This window comes from Indicator indicator, chromosome 5, assembly GCF_027791375.1.
Source record: "Indicator indicator isolate 239-I01 chromosome 5, UM_Iind_1.1, whole genome shotgun sequence".
Lineage (NCBI taxonomy): Eukaryota > Metazoa > Chordata > Aves > Piciformes > Indicatoridae > Indicator > Indicator indicator.
In genome coordinates, this window is record NC_072014.1 from 36,471,841 (window position 1) to 36,491,350 (window position 19,510).

Genomic DNA, 19,510 nt, shown 5'->3' on the forward strand with positions numbered 1-19,510 from the left:
TCAGGAGGAATGCAATCTGCTTTATAATCCACAATCAATTACAGCCGTTTGGTGCAAATTTAAGAAGAGTAGCAGTAGCTAAATAAGAAATGTAGATTTGCTTGTTTGTTTTTTTTTCCTCCTGTAACAAAGGAAGAGAAGATCGTCATAAGAAAAACAAAATGCACTATAAGATATCTTCCTTTGCATCCTCTCTGATCTTCTACCTTGTTTTTAAGAGACTAGAAGGGGAAAGCAAATAGTCCCTTTGGATCTGCTAGCTTCAAAAGAGGAATAAAAAGGAATGTGCAAGCAGTGAGAGTGGTCTGAACAGCAAACATAAGGAAAGATGAGTGTAATTATTTTTATTATTCTTAAGAGGCAAGCCTATTGGAATTCTTTTTCTCACACAAAAGAAAGTTCATTTAACATGATACAGTGGAAATACCAATTGTTATACTTAGGGGAATCACGGTGTTTTATACACACTGTATCAAAATAGATCCTTCAGTATCTTTGACTGTTAGCCTCTTCTGGGGAATTTGAGTGGGTTTTTTGGTTTAGTTTGTCTTTTTTCTTTCCTACTAAAGAAAGGGTGCCCTGAGGTAGCATTTCTGTAAAACACTTTTCCCCGCACAGTAGGAATGTTGAGGAAGAAGCATAAAAAGCCTTTCTGTATGTATAATTTATACATTATATATACATCTATGGAACTCCCGCATCAGGTTGTGCCTTTGCTCTTAGTGGGATTCAAATCTGAGTACTTAGGTTTCTGACTGGGCAAATCTCCTGAAAGGCCCCAAACATTCGATTTCTCAAGGTTGTACATGGAAATTTTTCTCAATCTCTTTCTGCCTCTCTCACCTTGAATTTAAGTAAAGGTTCTTTATTGTGCTTAGACTGTGCTGACCCTTCTGTCTCTAGTACAGTATCTGTATTTTGTCTCACAAAGTAGACAATGTCATACAGTGGCCAAAAGATAGATAACCTAATTTACATAACATGAATTATTTGAGTATGCATTTTTATTAGCTTTGGTCAAAGTAGGTTTAGTTGTATTAGCAGCTTTAGGCTGGAAATGAGTAGCCAGACTTCAGACCTCAAAGCATTTAATATTCTTGTCTGTTCATTACAGTAGAAAAATGAAGTAGAAAGTTTTATGCAGGACCATAGCTACAAAATCCATGGATACTTAAAAAAAAAAATTAGCAGCAGTTTCTATGAGTGGAATACAGAAAGTTGTGAGGGGGGTCGAAACTGCAAATGAATTGCAATTGTGGACTCTGATAAAGATGACAAGTCTGTGGTACTGCAAAATGCCAAGGTATCTGAATTCTGGGGAAGCATAGTTAATCGGAAATACAGATAAACAGAGGAAGCCACATTCTGCTCCTGTTTTACGCTGGTCCAATTTTGCATGTCTTCACTTTGGTGCAGTGATATAAACAGCGTAATGCAAGCATTACTGTCAGGGATGAATTGGCTATTTCAAACAAACTTATTCTGCCTTAAATGTTAGGGGTGTGGCCAGGCACACATACACCTCCCTATGAGGAGAGGTTGAAGAAGCTGGGGTTGTTTAGCCTGGAGAAGAGGGGGCTCAGGGGAGACCTTATTGCTCTCTACAACTATCTACAATGAGGTTGTAGCTAGGTGGGAGTCAGTCTCCTCTCCCAGGCAACCAGCGACAGAACAAGAGGACACAGTCTGAAGCTGGAGGTTTAGGCTGGATGTTAGGAAGAAATTCTTCACAGAGAATGACTGGCCATTGGAATGGGCTGCCCGGGGAGGTGGTGGAGTCACCATCCCTGGAAGTTTAAAAAACAAGACTGGATAAGGCACTTAGTGCCATGGTTTAGTTGATTAGATGGTGTTGGGTGATAGGTTGGATCTCAAAGGTCTTTTCCATCCTGGTTAATTCTGTGGGCAAACACAAAGTCTGCAGAAAATGCAAGGAATTCACTGCAGAAAATGCAAGGAATTGCCACACAACCCCTTTGGGTAATGAGGAGATCTGTGCAACACCAAGTTAATTTGTACTGTCTTAGCTGGGGCTTTGGAGCATGCCTGGTATGACAGGATTTGGGCACTAACAACAGAATTAACTTGAGAGGAGGAGAATGGGCAGGAGAGCAGGAGACATCAGGATGAGTTAAAAAGTTGTTGAAGGACCCGTATACGTGTCAGTGGCTTAGTTATTGGTCCCTGACTGCCCTGGCAAGGGCAGCAAGGAATTTTTAATGCCAAAATCATAGAATTGTAGACTTGTTTAAGTTGGAAAGGACCTTTAAGATCTGTTAACCCAGCACTGCCAAGTCCACCACTAAACCATGTCCCTAGGTACCACATCTCCATGTTTTTTAAATACTTCTGAGGGTGGCTATTCCACTGCTTCCCAGGGCAGCTTATTCCAGTGCTTGACAACGCTTTCAATGAAGCAATTTTTCCTAATATCCAACCTAGAAATTGCCTGGCACAACCTGAGACCATTTCTTCTTTTCCCATGATTTGTTACTAGGGAGAACAGACCAATCCCCATCTTGCTGCAGCCTCCTTTCAGTAGTTGTTGGGAGCAATATGGTCTCCCCTCAGACTCCTTTTCTCCACACTGAACAATCGCAGTTCCCTCAGCCACTCCTCACAAGACTTGCACCTCTAGACTGTTCAACAACACTGTTGTCCATCTTTGGACCTGCTTCAGCCCCTCAATGTTTTTGTTGTAGTGAGGGATCCTAAACGTAACACAGTATTTGAGATGTGGCCTTACTGGAAGATGAGAAAGAGAAATGAAAAGAGCTAGATCTGAGGAGTGAGGAGCTGAGGAGGAAGGGTAGATTAGAATCTTTAAGTGTTACCTTGGACCATAATGTTTTAAATATAATGTTGGGGAAGTTGTAAATAGGGATGTTTTGATGGACAACTTCCCAGGGCTGTCTTCTGAGATCTTCCTAAGGCTGAGTTTGCCATGTGAGCTGGCTGCAGTGTTAAGCTCTCTACTGCTGTTGTGAAAGATGACCATGGGGTGCTACCAAAAACTGAATCTAGGTGGAATAAAACAGGCAGCATAAGATTTTAAGTTTATCCAGCTATCACTAAAAATACTGGCCAGTGAATGTGTAACTGAAGCAGAACTTTCAAACGAAAATCCATGCTTTCTTAATCACCAAAGTGGTTTTCCAACTAGATTTACTGGAAATACTGCAAATGCTGTGTTTGCTTTCCATTTGTGTTATTCAGCATGTTTGATTCCCTTTATTTACTGTGGTCTCAGTGTGTGTGTATATAACAGGATGTCTTAGTTTTATTGTCAAGTTGTGTGATAAATAATTCATCTTAAATATAACTTGATGATAGGAGCTACAAATAAATTGAACTTGAGTAATCTTAGAAATTGGGGGCCACAGAAAGAGGTGGAAAAAAGGAAGCATGTTTCTGTATTTTGTTATGTTCTCTGAATGGAGCAGAAGCATAGTTTCTATCATTAATCATCTAATGCACTTTCATTGATTTTCTTTTTAATAGAAAATGAAAGTAAAAGCAATCCAAAACCTATAATAATGTTAGGGGAAAAAAAACAAAGGGGGGAAAAAGTGTTAAAGGTTCCTTTGACTGATTGCATGATGTAGAAGCATTCACATCACACTCATTCTTTGGCCAAAGTAAATTTGAAACATTAAAAAAACCCCATATTGCTTTGTCTTTCTAGCCAGGCAGTGTATGACCCACTTGCAATAAGAAAACACTTGTATTATAATGAAAATGGTGCTGGACATCAATGTGTCAGTCCCACATTCTGCTTTCAGTGTGTGGGTGGGAGAAGGAATGGGCTTTATAGCAATGTGTTTCTCTCCTATTTCTCCATAAACAGTGGGCAGTCTCAGTTCACATCTGAGGAAGAATTAAAACAGCAAGTCACACAGCTTGGCAAAATTGACACATGCAGCTCTCTTCCTTCAGTGATTTAAATGATATATTTCCAGTCAAATAATCAATAACCTCATCTATAAGTTTCAAAGTAAACTTGCACTCTAAGAAGTTATTTTAAAATGGATCAAAGGTGAGTCCAGTATAAGACATTAAATGGCAGAAGTGAGCCTGCACTGATTTTGCTGGTTATAACATGCAGCCTTGGACATATTTAGTCGTTCTCAGACAAATTCGTGCTCATGCTGGCTGAGAGGTTCTGAGCTATGAGGAGTTCAGGGTGTTGGAGGGACATGTGCCTCTGGTATGCAGACCTTGTGTCCAGATCTCTTCACCCCTTTCTGTCTGGTGAATGCCAATGGCATGTAGCCGTGGGGGAACCCTACATGTCAGACACATGCACGTGGGGACGGCGGCCCTGGCAGGGGCACAGCTGTGGCTGTGCTTAAGGTGACTCCCACCAGGCTGGCCCCTGAAAAACTGCAGTTGGGACTCCTCTTTTTTGAGGCTCCTGTACATAGATTAACATCTCTTTTTCCCACGTATGTGTGTTATTGTGGGAAAGCTGCAGAGAAAAACCAACCTAAAGAGCAGCTAAACCTCAGAGCTTTAATTTAAGAAGAATCTTTACAGTTCAGCGTGCTCCCCTGGACCCCCCTTTCTAATTCTACCCCAAAATTCTCTCCTTTCCCTCTTTGTCTCTTCTCCATGCTAATGCTCTGTCACAAACTTTTTAACCCAATTCTTCACTGACCCCTTCTCTTGCAAATCATTTCAGTTGCTTTCCTTTATCTTTTCAGTTGATATTTACCATCTTTATTGCTTCCTGACCTCATCTCAGGCTTCTCTTGTTTGTTTATGGTGCATGTTGCTTGGGCTCTGTGTTTATTCAGCACTCTGTTTGCTCGGTGGCATTTGTTAGCCCTTTAGCACTACTGTCAATATCATTAATAATTACAAAATGGGAAACCAGTGATCTCAGAGCCAGTTTCTCGCTCTGTAACTACTTGTTCCAGCTCTTCCTAAGTTATTTTCACTAGATTTGTGTCTGTGATGTCCTTCCTGGCATCATTTGTTCTTTCCTTCACGCTCATTTTAATGGTTATCTTATGGTTTGCTTCTGTCAGTCCAAACTTTGGACACACTTCACACTTCATTGCAGGGAGAACTGCTGCATCCAAGGGAGAGAGGTCACAGTGTTGAAATTAAGCATATACTTTTTGTCCTTGCAGAATCAGGGCCTTGGACTTAAATCTGAGTCTCAGCAAAGCCTTATCTTATGCTTTCTATTAAGTCTGCTTCTGGTCGCTTTCTATAATTAGGGATTGTAGTAACATGCCAAGAATAACATGAATATTCCGCCTGGGATTTTGGAGAAATTCATTGTAGTTATGAAGGAGTATTAATACCAAAAAATAGCAAAAAAAGTGAAGTTATCCTGAGTTACAAGACTGTATTTATGCTTTGCAAGATCCCTAAAGTTATTTTCCTCTTCTTTTTTGTATTACCTCTCTTTTTTTACTTATCATTAGTTATAACATGTAAGAAGTGTTATGTTATCTTGTTACATCAAAGGGTACTGAGAATAATTATGCAACAAAAAGTCTGAATTTTTCTGAACAATGAGCTACAGTAAAACAATTCCCTTTACCTGCTGGCATTGATTTTTTCACACATTCTTAGAGTTTGAAGCTAGAGAATGTTATTGCATTGTCACGTCTGCACCTCTTTTGTGTCAGACTTCTTGTCTAGCCTCATAGGTCATCCTGTTCTCCTATACAAAGTCCAGTCACTTGATTTACACTACCACATTGCTTTAGTTTTAGGGTTTGGCCTGAGTGTACCTTCCTGGAATTATCAGTCATTGTTTTCAGATATTCTAGTGACATTTCATTCCAGAGATTTGAAACCACTAGTTTAGGCTTCTCAAATTGAAGTGCCATGGTACAATATCGTTTTACCAGTTGGTAGTTGGTATTCTCACTCTTCATCTTTTTACCCTTTGGAAATTGTTGAAATGCATTTTTAAAGGAGAATTGATTATTGCTTTGGTAAATGAATATAATTGCCACGTCTATAATTGGATTTGTACTTGAGAACAAATGCATTTATGTCATCTTTCCTTACTGGATGCAATAAGGTGCCTATAATATTTGTTTCTTAATACAATTCTTTTGTTAGGACCATCTGTAGTGCCCTTAAGTCAGGTGTGTGCTTACTGAGAGCACTTGAGTTCCCTGGTTTGATACTAACGTGCTTTTTTGGTGGGGATGTACCATCACCTAAGGATGTATTCAGTGCTTCTGCAATTTGACAGTGTACAAACATTTGATTTCACAGCATAAAACTTTATAGAAGTGTCTGCTATTTACTTTTCATTTAAGATAAATATAGTTAAAGAATATAGCTTTCATATGCTTCGGCATGCCATATGCTAAGATGATGGCATAGCAAACATACTGCTGTGAATGTAAATATAAAACCAGAAGGCAGAGACTGCCATACTGACTATCCTGTTAGCAGTCCTTGTTCAGTATCTTGACGGAACCCTGTAACAGCAGGAAGGGACATTTCCTCCCCAAGCTGTACCTTGAACACTTAAGCCTTGAAGCAAAGCAGTTGCATCTGCAGCTATTTTCATTGCTCATATTAATCGTTGCATTTTTTTGGCTCCCTAACAGGTGTATCCACACTGTCTGTTAAACAATTTCTCCCCTGCCCTTCAAAATACATATTTTCTTCTAACACCTGGTTATCTTTCATTTTGATTCAGGATCTTGTTTTTATTGCTAAGAGAATGGTGTACTTTTTTATTTTGTTGCTGTCTATTGTTTTATATCAAGAGAGCTGCATTAAATTGTAGTTCCACAGCTTGCCCCAAAGTGTTTAATTCCAGTGTGATGGCATTGACCGGTGGTTATAAGGAAGAATAGCAGGAGTTCAAAAGGAAATCCTGCATTTTCCCTCTCTGTGGTAAATCAATATTATAATTTGAAACCCTTTATCTGGCAGTATCCTGTTATTAGCTCTTTCTATTCATATGTTTGTATCCATTCGAAACAGTGCAGAGATGGTAGAAACCACACATTAGGTCTGGGAGGGATTTATCATTACTATGTGATTCCCCCCCCCCCCCCCCCCCTTCAGTGCATAAGGCTGCAAATGGGCTGTGTTTAGCCTCCAGTGGTATCCCACTTCAAAAAAGCCAGTGAGATGTTTGACATTGCAGAAATGGCTTTGCAGTATAAGTTTGTTTAAAACCATTGTGACAGAACAGAGGATTACAGGGAAATATTTTTTTATGCAGCATAAACTACACATGAGCCAAACCGATCAGTAGTCTGAAACCACTGAGGATAAATAATTTTACTAACTTTCCTGAAGGTCTACTGAAAACAAATTTGTCTCATTCCATTTCCAGAAATGCCTGTATTTGAAAATATTTTTCTTCTAAAAGTTAAAGTTAACTTAAGTAGGAAATAAGTTTATGGCAGGCAACAAACCACTGGAGTGGATCCATCAACTCTGCTACTTCCTGCCCAGCCTATCTCAATCCATTAAAATGTCCTAATGGGCTTTGGTTTTAGTATTTAATTTATTTCAATAGTTCACGGAGCTCACCTCAAGCATAGTTGTAAGCATATAGCAGAAATTCTATCATATCTTATGATATGCAGTAAAAATCAGGCCCACAAGCCTCAGGCTTTTGAGGATAATTCAATTCAAACTGAAGGCAGCATGCATTGGCATTGTTTTTTGAAGATGTTTGCTGATTCTTCAGTGGAAACTAATTGCCTACTAATACGACTGAAATACAGTGTACTGCTTAGGATAGTCCAAAGAGGTATGGGGGTTTTGGTGTGTAAGGGTACTAGATGTTCATTATTGGTATTTCATGTTGTGCTTGCAAAACAAGAAGCACCAGTCATCCCAGCAAAGTGATGCAGCTGTTGGTTGGGTAACAAATTGATGCTCATCTGGGCCCACCAGCTCAGGAGTAGCACTGTTGGCACTGATAAGCACAGAAAGTCAGTGAAAGTGGGAAGGAAGTGGAATGTTTGCTCTTGAGGCAGTGTTTTAGGCATTAAAAAAAAAAAAAAAAAAGTTCTTTTTGAATTGTCAGGAATGATGGGATTGAGTTACCAGGATCTGCACTTAGAGAAATTCCTGAAGTAGAGAAGAGAAGCAGTCTTGTATTTTCAGCCACCTGCTTGTCCATACGCACCTCGCAGGAGATCCTCCTCTCCTCCTTTAGGTCTTATATATCTTATTAGACTATCTATTATATTTTCTTCTTTTCAACTCCTTCCTTTCTCCATGTTTACACATGTATATTCCACTATATTATTTGTTGTTCCAGGTTAATTTTCCTCTACCCATGTTTACTATTGCCATTAATTTCCTTAAGTTCCATGGTCTGTGTCAAATATTTGCCCCAATCTCGTATGTCCTTACGTATCCATCTCTGTTAGCATGTAAACAGGCTCAGTGAACTCAGTGATTTATGTGCTTAAAATTAAGGATATTTGTGCAGAAGATCAGACCATTAGATAATAACACAGCATGGGGCACCTGGCTTAACATTGATGTTTAGAGGTTCTGTCACTTGTGCTGCCATTAATAAATGTCAAGAATGAATTGTGATCTTCTGTCAGATAGTAGTAAACATTGCAACGTGATGGTTTATAATGTAGTTACAAATGCTGCTTCATGGGGCTGGCAGCACAGGATATTGTTCACTTCCCTGCAGACGCCAGGGGTTGTAGCAATGCTGAGAAGGTGGCTTGCATACACTTCGTCATACTTCATGTGGACGCATTTGTGTTGCCAAATCTTTGGTGTCCTTGTTGAAGGTAATGAGGTTACACAGACCTTGGGCATCAGACTCTATTACTTGTTTAACCTTCCTGAAGAGGGCAATTACCCTGCATCCCCATACACAGCAGTGACCTCTGTCCTGACACTCTTGTAATTGAGGCGGGGAATGTCTCCGAGTTTCTGACTGCCAGAGTTCAGAGATGGGAAGGGTCATAAGGATTGAAAGTGAAAGGCAAGGATCAGCAATGTAGAAGGAGTTATTAATATGCTGATTTACTGTCACATGAGTCTAAAGAGACTTTTAACAATTGCTTGCCTTTTGCACGCTCTTCAAAATGTCGATTTTCATTAGATATCTAATTATATTTTAATAAGATATTTTCTTCCTTCCAGGTGGTTGCCAACCCATCTCTTGCTCCCATAAAATATTGTAGTTAAAAAACAAAAGTCATGTGTATTCATTGCAAAGTTACACCCCCATAAATCTGAGAGAAAACAGAAAGTTATTTTTTCATTTTTCTTCATGCACTTTTAGTTACATTAAGTGCTGGCCACAAGGAAAAACATACGCAACCTCAAACGCTGAATTATTTAGGAATCTCCCCAAGATAATATCACAGGTCTTTGAAGTTAAATAATAAAATCTGGATTAAATAACTTCATCTTCTGTGGTTTTAAGGTACGATGTGTGTACTTTCCTGAAATCGGAGAGCCTGACATGACTACACTCCTCGGGACAAATTCAATTCCTAATTCTGTCCCTAACTTTATTACTTTAATCAAGTCACAATCTGTCTTTGCTTTGGTTAACCTACAACACAGTATATAAATAGCCTATAATCTTGAAGATTTTATGAGAATGTATTATTGTTAATGAAAGGAAAGTCTTCATGATGTGCAGGCTATTTTTATTTATTATAATTACTTACTATTAATTCACTGAAACTTCTTGCAAGTTTTATTATAGGCTTCCTGTGACTCTGATTTAGACTTTCATACTTTTGTTCTCTCATCATGGATATACAGCACCATTATCCAGTCTGAAAAGTTAATAAATGGACAGGGCTGTGAAGGAAAAGAGCGTTATCCTAAAATAAAACTGGGGAGAAATCAGTGTATCTGAGTCCTGAGCTGTACTCTTGTGACCCTTGCCTGGGTTTGACTCTTGCCTGGCCCTAAAGGCATTTGTGGCAAAATTCGGGACCTCAGGCCCAGCCTACCCCTGTGTCTGTTCTTTCCTATTGCTATGGCTCAGTCTTACAGATCTGGTAAGGCTTTGGCCAGGGGAACAGAGAAACACATCCCATTTGAGTGTGGCCTGCAGCCTGGATAGTGCTGTGTGCAAAGGTAAAGCTTTGGAACCTACACAGAGGCTCTGCCTATGTGAGCTGGCACTTCAGGTCAGATGGAGCTTGGTAGAGTGACACTGCCCTCAGCTGAGAACTGAGAGTAGTTTTGTGTTTTTTCTGCTAATGGATCCATTCATTAGTGCTCCTATAGCAAGCCCTCATGCACCATAAAACTGTCGTCTTCTAGTAAAGTACAAGAGCTGCAGCCCCTTTGTGTGATGGCTGCAGGCTGAACACTTGTGCCCTTCCTCCTAAACCTCTCCATTTCTGAAAGATATTGAAAGGTTCAGGTGGCCAGAGTGTGAGAAAACATGAGGAGTAGCAGGACACTTAGGGAACTGACTCTGGAAGGGGAAAGCTTAGTGTTTACACCTTGCTACAAGAAGCATTTAACTCCTGGCATCTACTTCTCAGACAGAGAAGAGGTCTCTACGGTGCATGGAAAAGCTGCTCAGGCAGTTGTTCCCTGCATCTGCAATATGGAAAAGATGGTAATTTTAGAGAAGGAAGCTCTCTTTTATATATATATATGTGTGTGTATCTGTCTATCTATATATATATAATTTTATATTTCACTTTGAAGCAGTTCCAGTTCTGTGGGTAGCATGTGCATCACAGCTTGGGAATCCTGGCCTTGACCAAATATACTTTACGGCATATAACTCCAGTGATATGTCTTTTCTTGTTTGGTTGTACAATGTATCATGGCTTAGACTGTTGCCCCAACTCTTAAAAGTACTTCCTTCTTGGGAATGCTCAATTTTTATCATCATTTAGATAAGTGTATGTCTTTATGGTTTTGTGAAGATTCTAGCATGGCTTCGAGTGACGCACAAATAACGACCTCAAAATAAATCAGCTTTATCCTATTAATCCAGGAGAGTCTATCTCAAATAGAACACAAGTTCTGACTGTGTAGAATATGACACAATGTATATAAGAATATTATCAGGATTTCTGTACCTTTACTTTTCAGCTGTGACATGCCTGTCGGAGCACAACTCCTCTGCCAATGTCGGTGACTGCATGCAGTGGGCAGGAGCAATGCCGTCTCTTGTACAGGAGTGTCTCGTTCCCTGCAAAGATGACTGCACGTTTACTCCCTGGTCTAAATTTACAGCGTGCTCCTCTGACTGTGAATCAACAAGAACTAGGAGACGGTCACTCACAGGTATAATCTTTTATAGCATTTATCTGATGGTGACACTTGTCAATAAAGTTTTTCAGGGGTTTTGCAGTCACTGGGGTTTGGGGAAAATCTGGACAGGATAGAAATCATCCTCAATATTTTAAATCTGATATTCGTCATTGCCTGCGTTATGCATTCGTATTTTTGTATGAGCATAGTGCAGAGAAGCTTGGTGGTGGAAAGCCATTTTTTGACAAATTAAGCAGTCACTATGTATTGTGCAAGTTTATCTGACTTATTAATCTGGGAAATGTGGAGCAAATACATATACAAGAATAAAAAATGTCTGTTTTTCTGTTTAAGTCTGTTGAAATGTGGATAAAGTTTAAAACTGGGAGCTTTTTGCTCAGCATTATCCTGTGGTTCAACAGTGCAAATTAATACTGTGAATAAAGAAAAAACAATATAGTTGAAACAGTTTTGTTTGATCTTTTATATGTAGTCTTTAAACACCCTAGTTGAAACCATTTCACAGAGCAGTCTCCTATACTTGCTCTTGTGTTTTGTTATTGTGTTATTTGAATGCTGATCAAACTGAAAAGCTTTAAAACTATGTAACATCAATAGTTTGGAGCTGCTCATTTTGTTAGTTGTCGTTCTCCCCATACACACATAGCTGAATCAAATCCAAATTAATTATTCTGTTTTCAGAAGGTTTGCAAGACATTTACTGTTATTGTTATCCTGAACACCCACATCTTTTTATATTTCTGTGTTGTGTTTGAGTGCTACGGTGTAGCTGGCTTGAGTTTGCTCCAATAGTAGAACTTCAAAAAATTCTACTTTGGAGTAGAATACTAACATTGTTGTAAAAATACCTGCTGCAATAATGCCTGGTAATTGAATGGCAGCAAAGTTTGATGTCTACCACTGCTTCTTCCTTCTATATTTGTATCTGGTTGCACGGCTGTCTTGTTATTCGGTTTCTTACTGTAGGAATGATCCATGATTGCAGCGACTAACCACTACAGTACACAGACATAGTGGCTTCAAGCTGCTGTTTGCCAGTATGGCTCATTAAAGGATAAAGATTTCTCTTTTAAATAAAAATCATTATTTTACAATACTCGATTGTTTCTGCCAAAGAGCATTTTCTAAAGTGGTCTCTGTATCAATGCCTGTATCTTTATAGAACTAGAAATTCTCTACCTGTCCAGGTAATTTTAAATCTGAATTTTCTTTATAAACATCTGTAATAGTTACAAAACAGTATGGCTTTCTTACTGTGTTTTATATCAGACATAGATCCATTTAAGTCAGTGGATTAAAAATGGTTTCTGATATTCAGGTTTCAATGGGTTGTCTCACATTGTGCTTGTGACCGAACACCACCAGCCTCTCCCATGAGACCTTGCTGGGCTCCCTTCCTCCCACTGGGAAGGAACTTGTGGTCTCAGCCCGCTGCCAGTAAATGTGTCCTGAAAAACAAGCAGTGGGTGTCCCAGGTGGTGCTGGTGTGGGGAAATCACGAAACTGTATAGAGCAGCTCAAAAGGATTTGGTTTTAACACAGTTTGAAAGGGGAGGTCGATGAGATTAGTGTTCAGCCTGTCTTTGCATAAAACTTCATGAAAATTTGAGCTGGCCAAACGTCTTGAAAAAAATCTCATCCTTCATGAAGGAAATCCTTCATGCTGGTAAGACTCTTTTGTCCATCTGTATTTTACCTTTCTCAGCAAGCACGAATTGTACCTCCTTGTTCAACACTGTGTGTCTGCTCAAGTGAATGCTTTGGCTTCATTGTAGGAGTTCATTAGCAATGTCATTTACTGGGATTCTGCTAATTGTTTGCTAAGTATTTGCTTGCCTCCCACTCATTTTTAATAGTATTATTCATTTTACTTTGTAAGTAATCATAGACTCTACATATAAAATTAGTCATTACTTAGAAGCAAAAGACTTATTACAGAACATATCAAAATCATTATAATGAAAACACCATTTTTAGGTAAGTCTTCAGTTAATTAACATAGTCAGTTCACAGTACTATGGATTCAGTGTATATTCTGCAGTGTATTTAATGTTTCATGTAATTTTTATGTACAGTATGTGCTACCTGATATTATTTGAAGTATATAATATTTGTTAGTGTTCAGAAATTTAATTAGAAGAAGGAAATACTATTTAATTGAAGCATTTTTGCCCTTGAAAATTTTGGCAGTGCTATTTTTGAAAGTAATTTCTAAAGCAATCTGTGGAGATGATAAAAATATCACCACTGCTAATTCTAATACTACTTCTTTGTGTGAGGAGTATGGGATGAATGTCACTTCTGCCCTTAGAATAGGGCTTTCATAGCAACTTGATTAGAAGGAAGATTCCTACAAAACAGATGGCAGGGCAAGGTGGAAAAGAGTGTCAGATAAGTGTGAGATAATTAGCATCCTCACCTATGTCTGATGTGCTTCATGTAATAATGGCAAAAACACAGGCAAATCCCAAACTCCCATATTTACTGATAAAAAGCAGAACATACAGCTGTATATATTCTCTGAGTTTGGGGCTTCTGTCAGCTTGTCAAACATGAAATGTTAGAAATGCCACGAGAGAGCTCCCAATCTCTTTAAAGCCTCTTAAAAGACTTTCCTTGAAGTACACAGAGTTGTACCTCTTATACCTCACATCCATTTGCTCACAGGTATGTATAGATATAAATACAGAAATAAATATATATTTTAAAAAATAATGAAAATGTTGGCACTATTTGATTTCTTTGGGTTTATTACTCCTTTGTGCTGACAAAATTTACATTCCCCAGTACTCTGGCAATACAGTATAGAAAGAGCTGGGGCTTGAAGGACAGTGATATCAAGGGTCTACAATTGGTGCCTTTCTCCTTGGAGGTACGCTTGTATTTAAACAGGTATTGATGGCAACCAGCTTGTGCTCCTGCTGATGTGTGGTGAAACGACTCAGATCCAGACTAGAAAGAGGATTTTTGGGTTATATAACTTTTTGTTTGTTTGTTTGTTTCTAATATCTTGTTTGTGTGCAATACCAAGGAGAAAACATTGCATTTTGGATCAAAGCTTTAAAAAACTTTTTTGCAGAAGTCTTTTTAGTGCATCCAAGATCCCTAAGGAACATTTTGAGGATGGGATACAGATGCGGTTTGTTAGCGAAGATGAATTCTCCCCTTCTGTGCATATGCCAAATGTAAAGTTGTTCCTGAGCATAGGCAGCATAAGAATTACTCCACGTCACATTGGCTAAGCCATGCCAAGAAAGGCATTTATTTTATCTTTGAAGGCTGCATGCAGACCTTTGTTCCCTGGAGCAGCTGTAGGGATGCAGGGAGCATGAGTTCTCTTCCTTACAATATCTCTTCTTGTACCAGGGACCTCCTCTCATCTCTAGAAGTCCTCCAGGAAAAAGGCATGAAGAGTACAGTTTCAGGGAGCTGTACCACAGCTTCATTTGAATGTTACTTGAATGTTTCCTGAAGCTACTGTCGAAGGAACAGAACACAAGAAAACATAAAACCACCTATAACCATTGAAATGCTTTCTAGCCCTAATATTTTACTGAAGATTATCTTTTCTGTTTTCTTCAAAGTGTGGTTTGTGTGCAGAGTGCATCTTTAATTTGTATAGTAGACTCAAAAGAAGTTGTGGCTAATGCAGAGTCCTCTGGAAGTTGTCTTGGCAACCATTGATTTTGAGCAGATAGAGACAAAACAATCAATTTATTTTCATCAGATAATTAGAGAAAGATGATATTATTTAAAATTACAAAGCATTTCCTGACCAGACCAATATTGGAGTAAGACTTTACATTTTGCTCCTTGCCCGACCCATCACAACAGTATTTTCAAGTTCTCCGGTTGCCCCTGGAGATAAATACTTTGTGCTTGCATTCCTGAGCACTGGCAGCAGCTAATAAATGCTTCAGAAACATTCCTGGATATTAACATTCAGATTGTCTTGGTTCTAATGTGTTGAATTCATGCAAGTATAAATAATATGACGTGTTGTTATCAAAAGTAACAGATGTTAAGCTAACGAACAGATTTCTGTGGTTGGAACAGGGAGAAGCAGAAAGCGAGACAAATGCCAGAATACAGAACTTTATCCTCAAGTTGAAACAGAGCTGTGCCCCTGTGAGGTGTTCACCTCCCAGCCCCACGGAAATTGGTCCGACTGCATTATTGGAGGAGGTACATCCGAGCCACAGTTGGGAGCACGATCCCACAGAGATGCCAAGGAGTGTGGTGAAGGTGTGCGACTGCGAGCTATTGCCTGTTATGATAAGACCGGCAGACTGGTGGAACCATCTCACTGTAGCAGTTCAGGTAAGGAGATGTAAAAAGCAGGCAACATGAGTTAATAGCCCTGCTGCTGAGCACAGTTATCCGCTCAGCAGTTCCTTTTGGAGCATATCGTAGGTGCATTCAATGGATTGAACAACTTTCGTGTTGCCTTGAGTGTTGAACACCATTCTTCTAATAATCTTCACATTGTTCTTAATGCTGAGGTTTTCCTGAGTATAAAGTTCTGCTGACATTTCTACAACAGAAATTAAGTAGAAGAGGGCTAACGCTGTCAGAGGACCAGGTGGATTTCTTTTATTTGTGTTAAAATCTCACAAATCTATAAGCTTAGGAAAAGGAGAATCTGTATTTCTATCAGCATTTTGTTTGAAGGTATTTCCTGCTTCAGCTTTTACTTGTTTATACATTTTTATTCCTTTCCACTAAATTTGGGAATTTGTATGGTTGTTTCCAATGAAGGAATCAGGAATTTTCTCAAGATAATCACATTTAATTACAAACCCCCTGTGATATCACCTGCTGTTGCTCATGCCAAATACACAACCTAAGCAGCCAGTGGTCTCCTTCTTGCAGTTTTGTGCCAGTCTCAAGCTCCAGTTGGTACACTGGGTATACTCCAATGTCACTGCTTGCTGTGGCTCTGAACTGTGGTTTTGCCCACTTTTATTTCCCATATCCTCAAGAAGCCTATATCAGAAAGAGGGCAGAATTAGGAGTAGAGCAAGCAGTACATGTTGCTCCTTCTGGACTTTTTCTCCGAGTATCCATGTTTTGCAGATCATCACAAGCATTATGTTAAATAAATTTGTAGACAAAAGCCCTTGTCTTAGGGGCAAATTCGGTACCCATGGTGCTCCCAAACCACTGATGCGCTCTAACTTAGAGTCAAAAACTTAAGATACCACACATTGTGATGTAGTAGGTTGGAAGACTGCTGGTGAGCTATATGATGGAAGAGGGAGAAATGATGTCTCAGGAGGAGATTAAGTTACATAGTGAGAACCACTGATGTTAGGGTGTAGAGAAAGAAGTGGGGTTGCTCTATGGAGGGTCTTCAGGATGAGGATCAGCAGCCTAAGCCTGCATGTAAGAAAAGGAAAAAAGCCCACCCTAGCAAAGTGATTCAGTCCTGGACTGAATTCATCTTGCAGCTGTTGATGTTTGTTCCAGCTGGCTGCATGGATTCATAAAGCAACTTTCTGTGGTTTGTGTTTCAACAATGTGCTGTTGTACCAACTGATTATGCCTCTGTGGGCCATGAAGGAGGAATGCTGTACCTTTCCCTGACAGCATTACCTTTTCTTCTGTAAAAAGGGAGCTGTTGGATTTTGAAAGGTGGGTTTACTTGTGCCATGACTTGCTCTTTTGCAAAGCTCAGGGTTTTTATCACTGCTAAATAGAGGAGGTTGTCTGCGCGTGGGACTTTTCTGAATAACCTTGAAGTCAGTGATATTTATGTGGCATTTTTAATGGTCCGGCTTCTCTTAGGGAGGTAGTAGGGGGTGGTAACTCAAGGGGATTATTCTTGGCTTTCTTGTCTTCAGTTTTTACCTGAGCAGAAATAATTACAACAAGGCACTGGCACAGGACCCATCTCAGAGGCCAGGGGTCAGTCAGTACCTTACAGCAGAGCCCTATTGTATGCCCTTCCTCCCCCACTCTATGTACAGAGTGCTCTGAAGACCTTTAGTTTTGAAAACGGGATGTAAAGGAGGGGTAAGATGTTTCTGCCTTCTGGATGCCCCACAAGACTTCCCGTAAGGATGGATTATTCTCCAGCCAGACCTCTGTTTAATACCCAGGATGTGTAAGCTCCTTAATTACTACCCAGTGTGGAACACCTTCTGCTCACTGCAGGGTGAGCTGGAAAGCAGCATTGTCTTGGTCTCAGGTGGACATGGATAGCTCTATGACTTTGGGCACTGAGTGCCCAAAAGTAGGCAGAAAGCTCTCTAAGCTCCACATTTATCACTTAGGACCTGCCTTCCAACCAGAGCACTTAAATGAAGATGTGTGTTGGTTTTGGTAGCACAGGAAGTACAGGGCTGGCTTCTGTAAGAAGCTTCTAGAAGCCCCCCTGCCATGTCCTTCAGGGCCAGTGTCAGCTAGCTCCAAGATGGAGCTGTTGCTGGACAAGGCCAAGCCTATCAGTGATGGTTGTAGCACTTCTGGAACATATTTATACAGGGGAAGAAAAACACCCAACAAAAACCTGTGCAAATGCAGCTGGACAGGAGCAAGAATACATGAAAGAAACAACACTATGGGCCCAAAGGTCACTGAAGAAGGAGGGGGAGGAGGTGTTCCATGCACTGGAGCAGATTCCACATAAGCTTCTGGTGATGGCCAAAGTGAGGCAGGCTGTTCCCCTGCAGCACATGGAGGTCCATGGCGGAGTGGATACCCACCTGCAGCCCTTGGAGAACCCCATGTCAGAGCAAGTGGAGGCCCAAAGAAGGTTGTGACCCTGTAGGAAGCCTGTGCTGGAGCAGACTTGTGGCAAGACCTATGGACATGTGCCAAGAGATGAGCACATGCTGGAGCAAGTTCGCTGCTTGTGGCACTGTGGGGCACCCACACTGTAGCAATCTGTTCCTGAAGGACTACATCCAAACAAGTGTGAGGAGTTTTCCTCCTGAGGAGAAAGGAGTAGCAGAGACAATGTGTAAGGAACTGACAACAGTCCCTGTTCCCTGTCACACTGCAGTGCTGTGGGAGAGGGGGAATAGAAAATCAGGAGTAAAGTCAAGCTTGGGAAGAAGGAAAGGATGGGTGGGAAGGTGTTTTAAGATTTAGTTTTTATTTCTCATTATCCTACTCTGACTTTTGATTGATAATAAATTAATTTAATTTCCCGAAGTCAAATCTGTTTTTGTCCCCTGACAGTAATTGGCAGCTGACCTATCCCTGTCCTTATCTTGACCCACAAGCCTGTCATTACATTTTCTCTCCCCTGTCCAGTTGAGAAAACGAATAATAGAGCAGCTTCAGTGGGCACTTGGCATGCAGCCAGGGTCAACCCACCACAATAAGCCAAATATTTATGGTCTCTAGAGCTGGGAGCTTTCAAAATGCACTTCTGAACACATTATTGAATTAGTGATAGAAACAAATCATTATCCAATTAATAATTACCAGAATGTTATTCAACCATAATAGAGAAGGGCAAATTAGGGAAGCACGCAGAATTGTTAAGCCCTGGGAAATTACTCATGACAGGGCTTTTTTTAAGCAGCTCAGTTTGTCTTATTCACAGTTAGAATCAGTTTGCTAGCTGACCATATTTATGGCTAATTAAGTCATTGCCTTATATATTGAATGCCACTCACTGTGGTATCTAGGCATTGCTCTTGCTTTATGAGATGTGTGTCTAAGTGTGTTTGTCATTTATTTCTTTCAGGTCTTCTGTCAGTTTCCTGCTTTTCCTTTTGCAGGACAATGGATTTATTTCCTTTCCCTTGAACCAAGATAGAAGCCAGAAGTTGTAAGACAGAATTCAGTACTTTACCAGGTTCATTTGAAAGAACCTTTACAAAATGTGGAAGGACAGATGTAAGGATGTACACTTTGCCTTAGAAGGAGAACTAAGTTTGTCCCAGAGTTGATAATGCCATGAATACAAGGTATAAGGTAATATAAATTGCGTAGAGTAGAATAGAATAGAGTAGGATAGAGTAGAGTAGAATAGAATAGAATAGGTCTGTTTCTGGCTTTTCTTGAAAACAAACTCTGGGCTTTTGCCTTTTTTCACTCTCCCTGGCTGAAACCTTGCTCTTGAACTTAACCAGTTCTGTACCATACAGTTCAAATTCTGCATTTGCCACTTGAGGGGAAAATGAACCAAACAAAAAAATTATTAAAATCTGTTCATCTGTGTTTGTCAGCAGTCTAGACTCCAACTCCCCTAAGTGTATTATCTGCAAATATATGAGTCCTTTAACCATGCCCTCTCAACAGCAAATGTATTTTCTCCCTGCTGGTG

At 39.9% G+C, this 19,510-nt stretch overlaps 1 protein-coding gene across 1 annotated transcript in view; it reads left to right on the top strand.

The window, feature by feature from the left end:
- The window catches only part of THSD7B (thrombospondin type 1 domain containing 7B), a 277,058-nt gene that overhangs the window by 157,689 nt on the left and 99,859 nt on the right, over window positions 1-19,510 (top strand). Inside the window, exons 12-13 of the mRNA XM_054381025.1 lie at window positions 11,047-11,241; window positions 15,286-15,549. Of these exons, the coding sequence (XP_054237000.1) occupies window positions 11,047-11,241; window positions 15,286-15,549 (459 nt within the window). The remainder of the gene's footprint in view (window positions 1-11,046; window positions 11,242-15,285; window positions 15,550-19,510) is intronic.